Source organism: Sebastes umbrosus, chromosome 18, assembly GCF_015220745.1.
Source record: "Sebastes umbrosus isolate fSebUmb1 chromosome 18, fSebUmb1.pri, whole genome shotgun sequence".
In the NCBI taxonomy this organism is placed as follows: domain Eukaryota; kingdom Metazoa; phylum Chordata; class Actinopteri; order Perciformes; family Sebastidae; genus Sebastes; species Sebastes umbrosus.
The window spans coordinates 2,159,695-2,177,843 of record NC_051286.1 but is presented as its reverse complement, the minus strand read 5'-3'; the positions used below and the strand labels follow the sequence as shown (position 1 = coordinate 2,177,843).

At 37.0% G+C, this 18,149-nt stretch overlaps 2 protein-coding genes across 7 annotated transcripts in view; both read left to right on the top strand.

The window, feature by feature from the left end:
• The first annotated feature begins 595 nt into the window (after nucleotides 1-595).
• On the top strand, nucleotides 596-17,481 carry LOC119476788 (heterogeneous nuclear ribonucleoprotein Q-like). 6 transcript variants are annotated; one of them, XM_037750330.1, is made up of 11 exons: nucleotides 596-798; nucleotides 2,809-2,986; nucleotides 6,970-7,088; nucleotides 7,227-7,448; nucleotides 7,625-7,801; nucleotides 8,106-8,241; nucleotides 8,966-9,171; nucleotides 9,341-9,490; nucleotides 9,622-9,743; nucleotides 11,138-11,679; nucleotides 13,214-17,481. In XM_037750330.1, exons 1-11 carry the CDS (start codon nucleotides 796-798, stop codon nucleotides 13,237-13,239), a joined length of 1,881 nt encoding a protein of 626 aa, XP_037606258.1. In that variant the 5' UTR covers nucleotides 596-795; the 3' UTR covers nucleotides 13,240-17,481. The 6 variants fall into 6 exon arrangements, with proteins under 6 accessions (XP_037606258.1, XP_037606257.1, XP_037606259.1 ...); XM_037750329.1 differs by having other exon boundaries at nucleotides 13,211-17,481; XM_037750331.1 differs by lacking the exon at nucleotides 13,214-17,481 and adding an exon at nucleotides 11,818-12,370 and having other exon boundaries at nucleotides 597-798.
• The window catches only part of LOC119476787 (sorting nexin-14-like), a 24,041-nt gene continuing 18,424 nt past the window's right edge, over nucleotides 12,533-18,149 (top strand). Inside the window, exon 1 of the mRNA XM_037750326.1 lies at nucleotides 12,533-12,968. The gene's annotated coding sequence lies outside the window, so the exon portion shown is untranslated. The remainder of the gene's footprint in view (nucleotides 12,969-18,149) is intronic.

The window sequence follows — 18,149 nt, the reverse complement described above, 5'->3', positions numbered from 1 at the left end:
ACTATTTATTTATTTAGACTTTTTTTTAATGTACGCCTGGCTTGAGCCGTTTTGTATGTATATATTAAGATAAGATAAGATAAGATGAACCTTTATTAATCCCCGGAGGGAAATTCAGGTGTCAAAGCAGCAACATCAGCAAACAGAGTGAAACACAGGAGAGGTAAAGGTATACAACAATTATAAAAACAATAATAGAGATATAAAAGATACAGAGTGAATGTGTGAATATAGTGTGTACAGTCCGTCAATAAATAAATGTATTATGTACACATTTACAGTCTATAAAGTGGTATATAGGATGTATAGTTTAAAGTAAGTGTAAAGTGCGCCAGTGGTTAGAGTCCAAGATGGTTGCAGATAGTGCGTGTTTAAAGTTCTTTGTCATTATACTTATATTTTCTTAAATAAATAAATAAATAAATAAATAAATAAATAAATAAATAAATAAATAAATAAATAAATAAATAAATAAATAAATAAATAAATAAATAAATAAATAAATAAATAAATAAATAAATAAATAAATAAATAAATAAATAAAGCAGTCAGTGGGGCAGGGTCCCGGATGTGATGTAAACCGAGCAGCCCGTGGAGAACCCCTCAGGAAACCCCGTTACATGCAGGGCGAGAAGCAGAGATCGCGACGTTACGTGGTCGCCATTTTGTGTCACCGGGAGAGTAGAAACCTAGCTGAACGGAACCGGCACCGGGCGCGGAGATATTTACCTTTACCGCCATCTGGAGCACCTGAAACACGGCGGAGCAGCACCGTGCACCCGAGATCAGCTTCGCATGGTACGTACGCACCGAGCGGACCGGTGTTTCACCGGGAACACGCGGTGTTTAGGTGTAGAGTGACCGGTTGGTGTGATAGAGGAGGAGCGGCTCGGTAACGGACGCGGTTAACCGGCATTTTGAAACACGGGCCCGCTGATTTACGGCCGGTTGAACAGATGTGGTGTGCAGAGTGCATGGATACATGTGCACCGAGTTCAGAGGGAAAAGCAGACACCTAAAGGGATGAAGTAGAGAGATGTGTTGTTAAACATGAACCACATTCAGTCTGCAGCTCCGCAGCGCGAGACAGCGAGCAGCGCGAGACAGCGAGCAGAGAGCAGCGCGAGCAGAGAGCAGCGAGGCGGAGAGGCCTCCGAGCTGATGGAGCCAGCAACAGCTAACACTAGCATTATAAATACAACATATAAAGCTACTGTTGGTTAACTAACATTATAATACTTTGTACTACTAACTTGTGCCTTTTTACTAACATGTTTGCACTATGGAACTGAGAGGCTAGTATTAGTATCTATCTATCATCATGTTGCACTGCACTACATTCACTTTTAACAGTCTCTTCTGCACTATACTCAGCATGTGTTTTTGTTTATATTTATCTTCAATTTGTATTTTATATCATCCATATCCATGCATTTACATTATCACATGCACACAGCTTGGTTAGTGTTTTTATTTCATGCAGGAGACAAAGCATTCGTGTTCTAGTTCTCCAGTGGTGAAAAGTACCATTTACTCAAGTGTTGTACTTGTACTTCATTTTCTACTACTTCATACTTCTACTCCACTACAATTCAGATGCAAATATTATATATGTTTTTACTCAATTACATTTTAATAACTTCAGTTACTCTCCAGATCCAGGTTAAGAATTCAACATATCAACAAATAACTTTTTATTTATTTATTTTAGAAAATATAAGTACAATGACAATATGTACATACAAAACTGCTTATGCCAGGGGTACATTAAAAAAAAGTATAAATATATAAATAAATACAATACAATAAAAAAATATATATAAATCTCTATCGGTCCTTAAGAAATTGATCAAATACATAGTTCAGATTGTCTTCTTATTCTTAAGGTGTTTGTTTTTTATCGTGGTGCCATATTGTCTCAGTTCTTGATAAAAATGTTTATTATTATGTCAATAAGGGTTTATTGATCCCCAGGGGGACATTCATAAGATACCCAGCAGTATAAAAAGTTAAATATGAATTATATTATTTAATATTAACCCACCTTTACCACAATAAGCATGTGTTTTTGTTCATATTTATCTTCGATTTGTATTTTATATCATCCATATCCATGTATTTGCATTACCTCCATTAGCACATACTCTTTTGTAGTGACTGATCTCTGTAGTAGTTTATCTATCTATCTCTGCAACATGATGATGGATACTAACTTTATTGGGAAATTCAAGTTTCCAGCATCTCAGTTCCATAGTGCAAACATGTTAGTTAAAAGGCAGTAATGTTAGCTGGTGGATGTTTGTAAAGCAGCTGGATTCATCCCTGAGGTGATGATGTTATTGTGTAGTTGTCCTGGTAGTGTGAACGGAAACCTTACACTTTTGAAGTTCGTGTTAAACTGGATAAATGCGCCATCCAGATGTTGTTTCAGTTTTGTTCTGACGTTAGTGATCTCACACACACATTAACTTACCTGTTTACTTTAACGTTACATTTCACTCATGTAGCTGTCTACCACAACTATATATTTATTATAATGCATCCCTATGTTTTAATTGTACACTATTGTATGTGTTAAATGTCAACACATGTAATGAGTGTTGTTGGAGGGAGCCTGAGATCTGAGGTTTTCATTGCCTAAATGACTGCTTTTGTTATTGTTGTACATATGATAACTAATATGAAACACAGCAGCTACTAGGTTTACAGTCTGTATCCAGTCTTGAACGATGGCACCAAACCTCCCACCAGTGTGTTGTAACTACAGTTGTTGTTGTTGTTAACTCTGCCTTAATCTCCTCTGCACAGATGTCTGGAGACATGGCCACAGATCATGTAAATGGGAACGGTACGGAGGGTACGGAGGGAACGGAGGAACCGATGGACACTACAGTCGAGGTGACCCGCTCAGAACACTTCCCAGCTTTACTGGAGGCTGGTTTACCTCAAAATGTGGCTGAGAAGCTAGATGAACTTTACGTAGCAGGTAAGAAAGCACAAGTTTAATCTGTTTGGATGTTGTTCTGCCATTGTATCTTAACTTTTAGTTACCTGCTGTGAGGAACGTGTTCATACATATGTAAGGTGCCAGCACACTGTTGAAACAGGACTTGTCAGAGATGTGGAATAATTGGGGAGTATTTAGTTTTTCTTTATCATCTCCAGAAATACTTTGTTTTGTGCACACAGTCAGTGGAAGAACTATTCAGATCCTTTACTTAAGTAAAATTAGTAATATCACAGTGTAAAAATACTCTTTTACAAGTAAAAGTTCTGCATTCAAAATTAAGGTAAAAATAATAAGAAATCAAAATAAAGTACCAAAAGTAAAAGTATGCTGAAGTGCCCCCGCCAGAATAATATGTATTATATTATTGGATTTTATTACACGGCTGTGTTGAATACTCGATTCTGATTGGTCAATCACGGTGTTCTGAGGTCTGTAATTTCTGTATAACAGACCGTTGCTATGGGCGCAGCGCTGATGTCGGACTCTGGCGGACTGTTTTTGTGTCAAAATATTGATTTCTTCAGTGAATAGCCGTGTAATAAAAGGGATAATGTACAGCTAGCGGGTCATTGTTTTGAAAGAAACCCCTTCAGGGCGATGAGAGACCCCTCTGTTTTGTGTCAGGGTGTAGCATCGCCTTGTCTGGTATTATTTCACAACAATGACCGGCTTGCTGTACATTATCCCTTACATATTTGTGATATCTTATTATTATTATTATTAAAACAATAAATCGTTCACCAGCAACTCTTCAAAATGAACAGGAATTACAATTCAAGTGTAAACCTTTTTTATGCAGCAACAAATTGGTCAAAACTTAAACAGGAATTAAAATGCCAGTATATAATGTAGATAATAGATCGGACCCATTGTCACCGATGCCCGATCCAGCTGTTTGAGTCAGAATCGATATCCGGTCCGGTATCGGTGCATCCCTGCTGTTATTAATGTGTTCATCACTTTAATGTTGCAGCTGGTAAAAGTAGAGCTAATTTTAACTACTTTATATACTGCTGAGTAGCTTAAGAGATAATATATCATCATTTATTAGTTTGTTTATATTTTGTATTAATAGTCTAAATCTGCAAAGTAACTAAAGTTATCAAATAAATGTAGTGCAGTAATAAGTACAATATTTGCCTCCAAAATGTAGTGGAAAAGTAGCAGGAAATGGAAACTTAAAGTACAAGTACCTGAAAATTGTGTTTAAGTAAATGTACTTACATTCCACCGCAGGGTGAAGGGCCAATGTCATGAAAGTCTACCTTTTGTTCTCCTTAAAGGCTGGTGACACTCAGTGTTTTTCGTATTGTCAATAAATCTGAAAAGACCAGAAGCAACAATGCATTGATCCGATTAGTAGGTGTGTATCTATAGGGAGTAACCTGTTTAACTAAAGCCTGATATATCATATTCCTCTCTGAGCTCCATCGTTGTCCAAAAACTATTAAAAACACACACTGTAGTTTATTCCGACTGAATCCCACATCCACCGTCCTGCTGCCACTAATACTCACTAGAGCGCCACATGTGGATTAATCCGCCTCTGAAAATAGTCCCCAACAAATCCACTATTTATTCTTGTGTTGAGTATTAATTGTGGAAATATTAAAATGTGCAGCTGTTTCAGGAAATCATTGATGGATACTACATCCTTATGAGCTTTATTGATTGCTTAGAACAATGGTGACCTGGGAAATGAAACACCATTCACTCATCATCAGTGCCTCTGTAGTATAATCAGCTTTTAACTGTTAATGAGGGCGTAGTTAAAAGTGAGCAGCGGGATGTCAGCAAATTGTTTGCATTTAAAAGAGAATTCCTGAAACTGGTTTCTTCTTTTCCTATTCAGTAGTTGCCTTGTATTTAAACCTCTTTAAATTAAATCACAAGGCCAGTTTCCTTGCAGAAATAAATAAGAAAATATGTACTATTTTGTCTGTTATCGGTCACACAGAAGTACCTTCTTTGTTGCTTCAGGTCTAAGTATTGTCATGCTGTTGAGTATAGAAACTGGATTAAATGGGTGTAACCAGAAAACAATAGAGCAGCTGTCTGTCTGCAGCAGGTGAATTGTTCTCTTTGAGCAGGAGCCACAGGGATGTTCTCCAGAGCATGATTTAAAATAAGCGTTAATAGATACAGTAGGGCTTAAAAGAAAAAGGTGTAGAGCTTTGACAGATGGTCGGATCGACAGAAAAATATTAGCACAATTACAGCAATTATTTTGATATAGTTTTTTCATGCAAAAATGGCAGAAAATGTTTTCAGCCTCTCAAATATGAATATTTCCTGCTTTTCTCTTTTATATCATATAGGGCTGCAATTTGTCAATTAATGTGTTGATTATTTTATCGATTAGTTTGGTTTATGAAACGGCAGAAAAATGTAGATCAAGTGTTTCCCAAAGCCCAAGATGACGTCCTCAAATGTCTTGTTTTGTGCACAACTCAAAGATATTTAGTTTACTGTCATAGAGTAAAGAAACCAGAAAATATTCACACTTAACAAGCTGCAATCATAAAATGTTTCACTTTTTCTTCTTTAAAAATTACTTAAACTGATTTACTGATTATCAAAGTAGATGGCGAGTAACTTAATAGTTCACAATTAATCAATTAATCGTTGCAGCTCTACCCAAAATATTCAATTCACAATCGTAAAACAATAGAGAAAAGCAGCAAATTCTCACATGTATGAATGAAAAATGACTTAAAACAGTTGCTTGAGTATAAAATTAGATATTTGCAATTATCACTAATTATTTCCATTATTGATTGTTCTGCATTTTATTGTCCAAAATTAAAGAACTCATGTTTTGGTCTGTGTAGTTTCAGAAAATAGTCAAGTGACTGGGATCATTCATTTATATGTAAGACAACTTCAGGCTATACTGAATTGTTATTTATTATTAAAATAATAAATCTTACAACAGCAACTTGGTAAAAAAATATTCAAAATGAACAGGAATACAATTGAATGAATTTAGTTGTTGACAAGTAATTGAAACATTAGTGGTTAATAGTAAAAAGTGTAGTGCTGCAACGTTTTGTCAGATAGACAGAAAAAATAATATCCAACTATTTTGATAGTTTTCCATGCAAAAATATCTGGAAATGTTTTCAGCCTCTCAAACATGGAGATCTCCTTATTTTCTCTGTTTTATATCATATTAAACCGAATATCTTTAGGTTTTGAACTGACAACAAGACATTTAAAGACATCACCTCAGAGAAACGGGGATGAATGTTTTTACTATTTTCCTGACATTTTATAGAGCAAATGATTAATCTCGAAAATAATCTGCAGATTAATTGATGATGAAAATTAGGCCTGCCCCCTCTTAGTCGATTAGTTGACCGATCAGTTGTTTTGGTCTTAGTAGACTGACCGTGACTCGGTAAACACCAGATTTAAAGTGGTGCTTTTGTGTGATTCTTTGTGGAGAAACTCAGTTTTACAGATCTGGCAGATTAAATCAACTAAATGATTAGTCGACAAAATCATTTGAGTGTTAGTCGACTGAGAGTTTCTTTGGTCGAGGACGGCCCTAGATGAAAATAACCAATAATTGCGGCCCTGTAAGGGTGTTTGGTTGGAGTGTTTTCCAGGGTCTTGTAATCTAGTTTTAGCTCTCTGTTAAATGTAATAACACTGTCCTTTGATTGTACCAGTTGACTTCTGCTGCATGTCTTGAGGAGATCGATTGAATTGATCTTGACGCTGGATGGGGCTGTAAAATATTGACATGCGTAGTAATGATGTAATCATTGGGCATTGTGCTAATTTTCTTCAGTTCCTTCTGGTGAATCTATTATTATTGTTATTATAAAGACTCTGTTACGCAACTGCTTCATATCTGCATGAGTCACACGTCCTTTGTTTCTCAGTGCTAACCTGCCCAGATGTGTCTTTCTTTACACCATATTAACAGTATTTTTTGTTGTTGTGCTCTTCAGGCCTAGTAGCACATAGTGACCTAGACGAAAGGGCTATTGAAGCTTTGAAAGAATTCAATGAGGAGGGAGCCCTGCAAGTGCTGGTCCAGTTCAAAGAGAGTGATCTGTCACACGTGCAAGTAAGTTTAAACATCTGAAAGACCTGTTGTTTTAGGACAATCTTACGCTGCATACTATAACTTTAAAAAAAGTAAACTTTATTTGTGCTGTGTTTTTCCCTCCATAAAAGTCGGTAAATATCCACGTGTCTCTTCCAGAACAAAAGTGCCTTTCTCTGTGGGGTGATGAAGACGTACAGGCAGAGGGAGAAACAAGGGACTAAAGTTTCAGACTCCACTAAAGGACCCGATGAGGCTAAAATCAAAGAACTCCTGGACAGAACCAACTACACCCTCGACGTCACAACGGGCCAGCGAAAGTATGGCGGGCCCCCACCTGATTCGGTGTACTCGGGTGCTCAACCCAACATTGGAACAGAGGTACACTTTATCATGTTGTGTTGAGAGGAAGTCAAGTTGTCAGCTGGCACGAGGCACAAATCTTGTCGGTTGATGGTTAATAATCGGTTAACGAGGGTCGGTTATCGGTTAATACATTTTTTCTAAATTTGCATCCCTAGTTTTTTATCTTTAAATCCTTTTTATTTTCTCGCTAGATATTTGTCGGGAAGATTCCCCGTGACTTGTTCGAAGACGAGCTGGTTCCTCTCTTTGAGAAGGCCGGGTCTATCTGGGACCTGAGGCTAATGATGGACCCGCTGAGCGGCCTGAACAGGGGCTACGCCTTCGTCACGTTCTGCACTAAAGAAGCGGCCCAGGAGGCGGTGAAACTGGTAAGTTCAGTGGGATTACTGTCTTCTCTTCAGGGAAACTGAATCAAGTCAGGACACTAGTGTTTGTTCAGCAGCCAAGGAACTTGGTTGTGCAAACATACCCCACATACTCCACTAACAATAAACTAGACGCTTGTAACTAAATTGTCAACCAGAGTAAAAAACTACAGGCATGTAGATAAGTTTCCTTTCTTGTTCTTTAGGTAAAATATTAGATTTACTGGGAATGTTTTTTCTCTTAGCAAAAAGTTGGAGGCGTTAATGGTTGACATGGTTGACATGTGTTCTGTTTTTCTTTTCACAGTGCAATAATCATGAGATTCGCCCTGGCAAGCACATCGGGGTGTGTATATCTGTCGCCAACAACAGGCTATTCGTTGGCTCCATTCCCAAGAGTAAAACAAAGGAGCAGATTGTTGAAGAGTTTTCTAAAGTCACAGGTAAAAATATCTAATGTTTGTTTTTATTAGGGCTGTCAATCAGTTAAATATTTTATGCATTTTTCATCTGTTCAAAATGAACCTTAAAGGGAGATTTGTCAAGTATTTAATCCTCTTATCAACATGGAAGTGGACAAATATGCTGCTTTATATAAATGTATGTATATATTTATTATTGGAAATCAATTAACAACACAAAACAATAACAGAAATTGTCCAGAAACCCTCACAGGTACTGCATTTAGCATAAAACAATATGCTCCAATCATAACATGGCAAACTGCAGCCCAACAGGCAGCAACAGCTGTCAGTGTGTCAGTGTGCTGACTTGACTATGACTTGCCCCAAACTGCATGTGATTATCATAAAGTGGGCATGTCTGTAAAGGGGAGACTCGTGGGTACCCATAGAACCCATTTACATTCACATATCTGGAGGTCAGAAGTCAAGGGACCCTTTTGAAAATTGCCGTGACAGTTTTTCCTCGCCAAAATTTAGCGTAAGTTTGGAGCGTTATTTAACCTCCTTCACGACAAGCTAGTATGACATGGTTGGTACCGATGGATTCATCAGGTTCTCTAGTTTCATATGATACTGAAATTAGTGGCGTGAAAACGAATATGCACTAACGCGTTATCGCGTTAACTGTGACAGCCCTAGTTTTTATAGATTCATGTCATTGTGCTGCAGTTTTGAAAGTAGCCTCATATTTCTGTACTTCCAGAGGGCCTCAGTGACGTCATACTGTACCATCAGCCCGATGACAAAAAGAAGAACCGTGGCTTCTGCTTCTTGGAGTACGAAGACCACAAAACGGCAGCTCAGGCTCGCCGCCGGCTAATGAGCGGCAAGGTGAAGGTTTGGGGCAACGTGGTGACGGTGGAGTGGGCCGATCCCATCGAAGATCCGGACCCAGACGTCATGGCCAAGGTGAGCGTCAACAGTCGCCATGTTACGTGATAGAAAACAAATTACAAATTGCAATTGCGTAATCTGTAAATGACATCCTCATCCTAAAAATGTAAATATGGCCCTTATGACAAACGTGTTGGAGGAGAGGCTGACATGAGATTTGACCTTCTCTCTGTCCGTTTTGCAGGTGAAGGTTTTATTTGTGAGAAATCTTGCCAACGGTGTCACAGAGGAGCTCCTCGAGACGTCCTTCAGTGAGTTTGGGAAACTGGAGCGCGTTAAGAAGCTCAAAGACTACGCCTTCATTCACTTTGAAGAGAGGGACGGTGCAGTGAAGGTATGGATATCCTGCAGTTATCATATACTTAAGTTCCTCAGCTTGAATCCTAAATAACAAATTGAGATTGTTGAACCAAAAGACATTTGCAGAAACGTTGACTAATGTGTGTGACTTGCTGCTTTTCTCAGGCGTTGGATGAGATGAATGGGAAGGAGCTGGAGGGAGAGCCTATTGAGATTGTTTTTGCCAAACCACCAGATCAGAAGAGGAAGGACCGCAAAGCACAGAGACTAGCAGCCAAAACAACAATGTAAGTAACGCCTCGGCAGCTCTTATTATAAGCCAATAGGGCTGCACTGAATGGCATTTCTTTACATGCAAAAAAATAAAAAAATTCTCAAACAAAATTTTCTATTTAAATAATCAGATTAAATTAGTTGTTTTTTATTAAATCAACTTTCTTTAATGAATTAAACTTGCCAGTTTCGTCAACATAAATGCAGGCAGCAGGCTAATCCAATAAGGGAATAAAATGATGAAATATGATATTTTTACTGCTGTAACGAAGTCCCTATGAAAGGAAAAATTAATCTTCCCAGTTTTAATCCTGTGTTAAGTTTTCATTTACCTCTTGTTATATGCCAAATATATGTCAAAAAGAGTATTATTACATCCAAATCCGATCAAAATCCCTGTCTTTTCTCTTCCTGTAAACGGTTACAAATGTTTGATGACTCATCCTGCACCTGGGGCCGTTAACAAAAATTCATCAAATCAAATGAGACTTGGGGCGACTAGCTAACCAATCGTCTGTCGATCGAATCCATATACGTTGTTTGATCGAAGTAGCTAATAGAGCAATATGGAGAGAGACAGGAAGAGATGTATTTTTGTGTATCAGTGGGTATAAAACGCTGTCGTCATTTCCAAAACAATGACGGCGCAAAACGGCTGGTGGTATTTTGCCGGCGGGTGAGCGGGGGGCTTCGGGCGCCGTTCATCTGCATGCCCTGCCCGTGCTGCAGTAACATTACCGCACGGCCTGTTGAAAATCGTCAAGTTTCCCTTTCATCTCTCCCTTGTCCTCCTCCTGATCTAACAACAAATCGAATCAAAAAACAACAACTCAAATATTCAGTTTCACTGTGAGATACGTCCCAGTACAGCAGCTAGAGACGCTCTAGCTTCCATTTCATGGGGACTTTAAGTCATTTACTTTAGTTGTCAGAGCCGAAATAGATTTAGTGTTATTGTGGTTATATAAATGTAATTTATGGTGCTGTTAGACCGCCCCGGTAAGACAGTTGTGTCCTCCCTTTGCGTGCTGCAAGCGAGCAGGAGAGCAAACAGTTTTTAAACCACAGTGAGAATGTTGTTTTTGAAAGGCTAAACGCCAACAAATATGTATTGCAGCAGAATATTACTTTTGATTAAAAACATGGGGTGAATTTTGGAAATGCTTACATCTATCTTTTTATTAATTTATGTTGACTTTTGTGCTTTTCTTTGGAGTTATTTGAAATGTTTGGATCAGTCTGAAACAATCCTTCTCACCACTGGAATCTAATTCTATAAATAGATTAATACTAATATTAGTGCAGCCTGATCTTTGATGAATGACGCTTTGAACTATTGGGTGCAGCCCTATAAATTGTTCTCATCATTGTTTTCTTTATTCTTATTGTCTTTTTTCCCCCTCCTCAGGTATGATGACTATTACTACTATCCTCCGCCTTCCCACATGCCGCCTCCTGTCCGAGGCCGGGGCAGAGGCGGCAACCGGGGCGGCTATGCTGCTTACCCCCCCGACTACTACGGTTATGAGGATTACTATGACTACTATGGCTATGACTATCACAACTACCGCGGCGGCTACGACGACCCCTACTACGGGTACGACGACTTCCAGGCCCCGAGCCGAGGACGGGGCGGCAGCAGGGGCTCCCGGGGCGGATCCTCTCCAGCCAGGGGACGCGGCGGCGCCGGGGCACCTAGGGGCAGGGCCAGCTTCTCCCAGCGGGGCGGGCCCGGACCGGGCCGCGGCGGGCGGGGAGCAAGAGGAGGCTTGCCACCGAGAGGGCGAGGAGGGGTACGTGGTGCTCGGGGTGGCCGCGGTGGAAATGTAGGAGGAAAGCGCAAAGCTGATGGGTACAACCAGCCAGATTCCAAGCGTCGCCAGACCAATAATCAGAACTGGGGCTCTCAACCCATTGCTCAGCAACCGCTTCAAGGTGGTGATCATTCTGGTAACTATTCCGGTTACAAATCCGACAACCAGGAATTTTATCAGGATTCTTTTGGGCAACAGTGGAAGTAAACCAGTAGGGCTTTGATAACAAAATATATACGTGTTTTATTGTTTTTGTTTTTGTCTTTTTATTTAGAGACTTGATCTGATTGGCCCTCGATCCCATAACGGTTGCCTGCATTTTTTTTCCTCAAAATTGGTGACATCTGGCAAGATATCTTTTTGTACATATTTTAATAATCCGCTTGGACTCAAACGGTAGTCACACTCCCACTTGTCTCTGGCGAACTGGTTTTACTTTTTTCCCTTTTTTTTTTGTTTTTTTAAGATGGTCGTTTTAAAAGATTTTTCCATTACGTTTGAAAAAAAAAAAAATTTTAGATGCAAATATGTGCTCGAGCTGTCTATTTGGCTATAGCTTTATGTCTGTTTTTAGAGATTCTGGTTTCCATGTTTTAAGTAGCTAACAGCAACAAAGCATATGTCTCCTAAACATGTATTTAAAAACAAATGAAATTACAATTTGTATTGTCACAAAGTAATGCGTGTCTTGTTATTGAAAAGAAGAAAGAGAAAAAAAAAAAAAAAAAGGACCATCGTAGTCCTTATTTTTTGGCTTTACATTTTGGCTTGTATTCTTTGCTGTTTGTCTGCTTTAATAAACATACACGCACACGTGTACAAAAAAACTTCAAATTGTGTTGCAAATTCATGTTTCGGCAAATTCTCTCTTCAAATTGCCTTGAAATTTAAGGCTCCTTGTGGAAGAAAATGGACTAAAGGTTTGCCAGTGTTGGCCACATGCTACAGTGTCACCTTTGCATGCCATCAAATTCAAATCACCTACTTCTATATTAGTCGGCATCTCTCAAGTGCTCTGTATGTGTGGTGACATACTTCATCCTTTATGAGTTCCTCTCATGTCCAAAAAAAAACATAAATGTTTCACAAATTGGTGTCCTAAATTCACTGTCAATGCAGCATCAGTAGTGAGCCCCACCCCCCCACCGTCACCACCAGTCTGCCATACAAGTCCCTTTTGTTACTAGTCGGGGGAATAAAAGCACAATTTGATTTATTAATTAAGTGAAGCTTTTCCTTGTCCCAGAAGGATCTACCTAGCTGAAGGCCTGGATACTAATCTTGCATGTTTATCTGGAGGATTGTGGTTGTGCTGTTGTGAGAGATAACTGCCGTGCATGACTTGCTTTGTAGCGTTTTTTGTTGGCTTTTATAGATTTAATGGCTGCTCTTAACCTCCCCCTCCTCCTCTCCTTTTCTCTCTGCCTGTCTGTTTCACCTGCTGCACCTCAGTTTAATTTACCGAACCAGGCCGATTCTCTGCTTGTCGTCCTCTTTTTAAAAAGCATTGACGTGCATGTTTAAATCAGTGTGTAAAGTCATGTTATCCCTCTACAGTTATATGAGCGAGTGTGCGTGTGCGACTCAGCACAGTAGATATGTGTGTGTAGATGTGATGTGATCCTTGTTTTCCATTTTCTAATTGCTTCCTTTTGTTACCTGACTAGCAGGAAAAAGGGGTCGAGGCCGGTCCTGATGAGTCGCTATGAAGACTGGACCGGTGTCTGGCGTCACACACACACACTGCAGGCTGCCAGTGGATGGAATGGTAAGGTCAACTGACTCAGTGGTCCAATGGTATTCAAGCCTTTTTTTGTTTTTTTTAAGGAGCAGATCTCCTGAAACTGCCATGATTGAAGATAATCAGAAGAGCAAAAGCTTGCTTTTTTAAAAAAAAAAAATGTTATTTAAGTTTATAATCCCCTCCCCCCCAGCCCTGAATATGCCATTTGAGACTTACTGAGTAGGAGTTCATGATGGACGTCCTTCTGGAAAAGTCTTTGCACTTTCTTTTCTGTTTAAGTTTGGAGTGGTTTAGTGGAATTTGATGCTAATTTGTTTTAGTTTCTTTGAGCTCTTAAACTACATCTTTATGGTGGACTAGACGTGATAATCTGTGATTATCATAGACGGTGTTGAGGTGTGATCACCTCGTCTTCAAGGTCGGGCATTCCAGGAGAATGGTTCTCTAAGAACCTGAACCACCATGGGTCCGTTAACTACCTCAGTTTCGAGGACTCGCCCGTTTTGTCCCATTTTGTACTTACTGAGGAAACTGAGGCAACCCCCCCACCCCTAAACTCCCACCCCTCATCCACCTCAGAGATATGCACAGGCAACAACAACAGAGCACTTAATGGATTTTTAGCTCTCAGTTGAGACTTGATGTAGGCTGCAGCTGCTGTAGGCGTGTTAGCTGCTCTTTCTGAATTGAGCCTGAACGAGCCTTGCTGTCTTACGGCGGCGTATCGGAGCCATTGTAGGTACAAAATAATAGTTACGGAGCCGGGGGAAGTAGGGTAATATTCAGAGAAAACTCGAAATTTCAGAGGTTAAAGTTGTAAATGTACAAGCAGAAAAACGTGGATGTACTGTGATTTATACATTTGTTAATTTACGTGAAAAGAATCTTTAATTAAAGTCACAAATTTACGAGAAAAAATATTTGGAAAAAGTTTTTTTCTTTTTTTTTGTCGAGGAACCACATCTCAAATTCTCTGAGATTAAAGCCATAGATTTACGAGAAAAAAATGTAGTGTTCTGTAATTATGAAGTTGTTAATTACAAGATAAGACTCAAATTCTCTGGGATTTTTTAAAGTCACAAGTTTACGAGAAAAAAATGGAATATTCTAAAATTGTTAATTCTTCGAGAAAATACTCCGAAATTCTATGAAATTAAAGTTACAAATTTACAAGAGAAAAAAATATCTAAAACTTTTTTTTTTCAAGGAACTACATCGTAAATGCTCTGGGATTATAAAGTCACAAATTTATGAGGAAATAAATTTAAAATTAGTGAAATTATTGAAAAAAATTACTGAAAAATTTACGAGAGAACTTGAATATTCTATTATTATAAAGTCATTCATTACGAGAAAAGACTCAAATTCTCAGATTAATTAAATCACAAGTTTACGAGAAATAAATGTAATATTCTGTTATGACAAAGTCGTTCATTTACAATAAAAGACTCAGAAATTCTTTGAGATTAAAGTCACAACTTTACGGGGAAGACACTTGAATATTCTGATTATTAAATTGTTAATTTTTGAGAAAAGACACAAATTTGTGTGATTTCTTTTTTTTTTTTTTACGTAAATTTGGCTTTTTTTCTCAAATTTATGGCTTTAAAATCTCAGAATATTCAAATTTTCTCTCAGAAATTTGTGTGCTTTTTCTCGTAAATTTATGACTATATTCTCGGAGAATATTCAAGTTTTATTTTCTCGGAAATTTGTTAAATTTTTCTCGGAAATTTTTCAACTTTAATCTCAGAAATTTGAGTTTTTTCCTCTGAATATTGCCCCCCTCCCTGGCTCTGTAATTTTTTATATTATTATAATTTTTATTTTTTTTTTTACCTACAATGGCCGTACGATACGCCGCCGTACTGTCTTGATTAATGAACTGAGTGATGATGTAGTTTACAGACAGAAATTGTTTTGTGACTGTTTTTTTTTTTTTTTTTTTTAAATGGTAAATGCCTGGAAACCAGTCATCCTTTTGTCTTCCACGATGAGAAAATGTCTTCTTTTCTGTTCTTGTTTGTACCCATCGATGTCGAGATGTCTGCAAAGTGATGTCAGCGGTCATTCATGGATGATTTTTATTTAGGCTCTCTGAGCAGGTCTGGAAGAAAATTAGTTCATTTCCAGGTCCTGAAAAGTTTCAAACTAAACATGGCTTAGGAAAAAAAAAAACCATTATCATCGCAAAAGCATGATTATACATTTCACATTGTATGTCACAGTTGACTGATTATCATGCCATTTATGTGTGGTTGTGACAAATTTTCTAGAGTAAACTGGTGTTAATTCATGTCTTTTCACTATCAGTGTACACATTATTACTGGAATTCAAACTGTTAAGAATTTAAAGGAGCAAATCCATCCGATTATAGTTCGGCTTTTGGGGAAAATAACCGGCCTCTTTTGTGATGTACTTTGCATTTTTTGGCACATTTTGTTTTTAAATTTTTCAGCGAAATCCATCTTAATTGCTAAACAGTCAATAGAATTAGTAAATGATCGTTCCGGCGTTATTCTGTATTTTCCTTATTGTCAACAAATGTCATGAAAAGACCAAAATCAACACTGTTAGTATGTCTCTCAAAACCTTCCGACAAAATTCAGCTTGTTAAAAGTTACTTATAAACAACTACAGCAGAAACACAAGTTCAGAAAAAGTACATTGTCGTTGTTTGTAAAACAAAACATAATTAAATACATAGATATAAATTTACTAAATTGATATTTATGATTCAAATAATAAATCATACATCAGCAACTTGGTAAAATTTTACAATTCAACTGTAATTTAATGCAGTAACAATTTGGTCAAAACTTAAAACAGAAATTAAAATTCCACTATATAATGTATATAGTATGTAAAAACTGAATTGAATTGAATAGATCGTCCCCATTCACACCGATAACTGATTCAGTTATTTGAGTCAGTATTGGCCCGATATGGTATTGGTGCATCCCTAGTAAAAATCTGGTGTTATTCTTTATTTATGTAATTAGTTCCTACTGAAGACGTAAATCTTCACAAATGTATAGTTTAATTCCTAAAAAAACAGAGATTAAAGTCAAAAATTTATGAGAGAAAAACTGTAATATTCTGTTATTATAAAGTCGTTAGTTTACAAGAAAGGACTCAAATTCTCTGGGATTATTAAGTCACAAATTTAGGAGAAAAAAAACTAATATTCTGTTTTAATAATGTTGTTAATTATACAATTCATAATACAGTATTGACCCGATATCCGATCCGGTATCGGTGCATCCCTAGTAAAAAATCCAGTGTTAGTTTTTATTTATGTAATTGGTTCCTACTGAAGATGTAAATCTTAAAAAAACAAAACAACAACTCACAAATATGCAGTTTAATTCCTAAAAAAAACCAGCTTTGATCAAACAAACTGGAGGATATAGTGTTAGTAACATTTGTTGGGGACTATTTTCAGCGGTGGATTAATCTACAGGAAGAACATGCACACAATACTTGCTAGTTGATACGTACGTTGGTGGATTTTAGCTTTTTTATGGGATTTGTTGACAAGAAGAAAAATGTTGAATATCACCAGATTTTTCTTTTAAATGATGAAAGATATTTACAGTCAGGTTTTACACCAATATTCAGCAAAAACACTGAGGAAACCAATTTGACGCACCCACGGGATGTTTTAGCATTATTTATACTGTATATAACCCTAACTCTTTTCTGGGGGTGGTGAAAGGCATTCTGGGAATTGTAGGAAATCACAGAATGAATTAATGTCACTTTTCGAATGCATTGTACGTCACTGACTTTTTAAAGCGTATCTGTGGTTGGATTTCTCCTTTAAGCTCTTTTTAAACATCATTATAGTGTCGTAGTTTCTCTCTTTTTGTTTTTGCCTTTTTGTGACAGTTGCCATGAAACGCCGTGTCTTTGAATCTGTCTCATGTTTTAGCGTTCTTCCAGTTCAGAAAGGATTGTGCAGCTTGTTCTTTCTTTTTTTTCTTTTTTTTACCGGGTTTGTGATAAAGAGCCAGATTACTTTGTTTTGTTTTCATACTAGTATTGACTCTGTTGGATCACCGATTTTAAGGGTCAAGAATGTTTTTTTTTGTTTTGCTAACAAGTGTGTTTGCATTCTTGCAAATGAATTGTTTTATACTGTACAGTGAGGTGAGTTAAACCTATTTTTCTAATAAAGTTATTGACTTTGATCTCTGTGGTTGTGTGTTTCATTGTATATTAAGAAAGACATCAAGGAAAGTACCACATCTTCTAATTAATTACTCCAGAGCTACAGGAATAATAGAGGATTGTGTTTTTTGCTTATTTCTATGGTTTTCTTAGTTTTATTTAGTTAATTATTTATTTTCCTGCCAACCTACTGCTCCACACTCGAATCCACATTGTGCAGAAATAAACAAAAGAAATATATGCATGAATACATAAATTAATACATACATTTAAAATGAATCAAAATGAATAAATAAATGCAAAACTAAATAAATACATTTAAAATGTAAGAAACATCAATAAATAAATAAAAGGGGAAATTAAATAAATACAAAACTAAATAAATACATTTAAAATGTAATAAACATAAATAAATGAATAAATGTATAAATAGAAAAATAAATAAAAGGGAAAATGAAATAGAAGAGTAAATAAATTATCATATATCAATTATCATAAATTAATTACTGGCTACATTTATTTGTAATATTAATAAAATGTAATAAACAAATAAATAAATAAAAGGGAAAATTAAATAAATATAAAATTAAATAAATACATTTAAAATGTAATAGACATAAATAAATAAAAGGGAAAATTAAATAAATGCAAAACATAAAAAATACATTTAAAATGTAATAAACATAAA